The sequence below is a fragment of the Myotis davidii genome, unplaced genomic scaffold (assembly GCF_000327345.1).
Source record: "Myotis davidii unplaced genomic scaffold, ASM32734v1 scaffold299, whole genome shotgun sequence".
Classification (NCBI taxonomy): Eukaryota; Metazoa; Chordata; class Mammalia; order Chiroptera; family Vespertilionidae; genus Myotis; species Myotis davidii.
Window position 1 is genome coordinate 5,379,399 of NW_006293088.1, and position 2,054 is coordinate 5,381,452.

A 2,054-nucleotide genomic window follows, 5' to 3' on the forward strand; every position below is an offset into this window, starting at 1 on the left:
TGTCTCTGGGCCTTAGTTTTCCTCTTCGCCAAACGGAAGGCGGTAAAGCCCCATGTCATAAAGACGTGGCAAAAAAACAAACAAAAACCCCCCCTAATAATGAAGGGAATAATAAGATTCACTAAATAGGATCTACGGAGGACTCACTGTGTGCTCTGAGCTCTGAAGAGGTAAACCCTGATTCAGTTATCAAACTGTGGGGATGGGGAAAATTCTGCATGTGAGGAGGTAGAGGGCTGGTAGGCTGGGCAACACCCAGTCTCGGGTCCAAGGCCCTGCCTGTTCCCTCCCCCAGTGCATGGCACCTTAGCTTTTCAGGGTTCAGCCCTTAGGAACCCCCCATCCTAAGTCGGAAAGCCGTGCTCCCCCATCACCCAGAGTGGCCCCATTTCCTCCCCACTGTCTCTCCCTCCTCCAGGGACACCGGGCACTTGGTATCTGCTTACTCAAGGCTTCAATGGCCTGGCTGGGGCCGGCTGGGATCCCAGAGATAGTCCAGCTTGAAGCTCCCGATATCTGTCCACCGATAATGACCTTGCCTCTCCTCAGGGGGCTTGAACATCAACACTGTCTGAATGGTCTGGCATCCCCATTTTATAGATGAGAAAACTGAGGGCCAGGAGTGAGAAAAACCTTCCTATCCCAAACACTTATTACATCTCCCTGTTTGACACACACACACTCACACTCACATGATCTCTTTTAATGAGCCTCCCTGCCCCCATTCCCAATTCAAAGATTCCTGTCCCCTTCCCCTCGGGCCTCGGATTCCAATGTCCCCTCCCTAATACTAGCTGGGTGACCGTTGGCAAGTTACTTCACATCTCTGAGCCTGAGCAATTTCACCTACAGAATCAAAATCAAGATAGTGCCTCCTAATTCAATGAATTATGTTTTTGATGTGTGATGGTGAAAGGTGGCTCTGGGGCCAGGCTGCCTGGCTTCAAATCCAGGCTCCAACCACAGTGTGGTCCTCCGCTGTTTCACTTCTCTGTGCCCGAGGTTCCTCATCAATGAATCCGGGACAACAATAGGAAAAAACCTCAGAGATGCTTGGGGCTATAAAGAGTAAATGGCCCTGGCCGGTTTAGCTCAGTGGATAGAGCGTCAGCCTGCGGACTAAAGGGTCCTGGATTGGATTCTGGTCAAGGGCACATGTCTGGGTTGCAGGCTCGATCCCCAGTAGGGGGCGTGCAGCATGCAGCTGATCCACGATTCTCTCTCATCATTGAGGTTTCTAACTCTCTCTCCCTCTCCCTTCCTCTCTGAAATCAATAAAAAATATATATATTTAAAAAAGAGTAAATGAACTTAAAATGCTCAAAAAGGGCCTATACTTACTTGCTAAGTGCCCAATAAACATTAGCTGCTGACAGTGTGCCAGATGCCAGGCACTGGGGATGAAGCAGTGAGTTTCCCAGACCTTGTTCCTGCCCTCATGTCCTCAGTCTAAGGTGTTTTATAAACCATCGCACACTAGGACAAAACCTGGGAAGGATTGGAACTCTGGGGGTGAGAGGATATATGAGGGGGTAAATCCAAGAGGGCTTCCCTGAGGAGGTGACAGGAGCAGGGCTCTCAGAGGGTGGTTGGAAGGATTAAAGAAGTTCATATGTGAAAGTGAAACGTGAGGCAATCCTGTTAATCATATCAGTTGCTGTCATCTGCGCAGGTATGGGGTGTACTGGCTCTGCAGGGGAAACTGAGGCCTCTGAGGCGGCTCTTTGTACTTGATGCTGGCCTGTGGCCCTGGTCCCCAGGGAGGTCCCCAGGGGGCTCCTCCACTGGGCACCAGTTTCTGATCTCAGGATCTCTGACTCCAGCTGCCGATTGTCCGAGGGTGGGTGGGGGCGGATACCTGCCACATCTGGGTTCTGGGGCGTGCAAGGGACAGTCTAGGGGGGAGTCACCACCTCCTCACCCCTTCATCCCCGCAGAGAGCATGGGCCAGCCTGAGGAGGCGAGCTCGGATGAGCAGCAGGAGGAGGGGTGCGTGTGCGTCCCGGAGGCGAGCGGCGGGGAGGAGGAGGAGACGGCGTACCTGGACGAGCTGC

The 2,054-nt window shown here is 52.7% G+C and overlaps 1 protein-coding gene across 1 annotated transcript in view; it reads left to right on the plus strand.

The window, feature by feature from the left end:
• Window positions 1-2,054, plus strand: part of FBXO2 (F-box protein 2) — a 5,445-nt gene that overhangs the window by 1,473 nt on the left and 1,918 nt on the right. Inside the window, exon 2 of the mRNA XM_015565938.1 lies at window positions 1,938-2,052. Coding sequence (XP_015421424.1) covers window positions 1,938-2,052 — 115 coding nt within the window. The remainder of the gene's footprint in view (window positions 1-1,937; window positions 2,053-2,054) is intronic.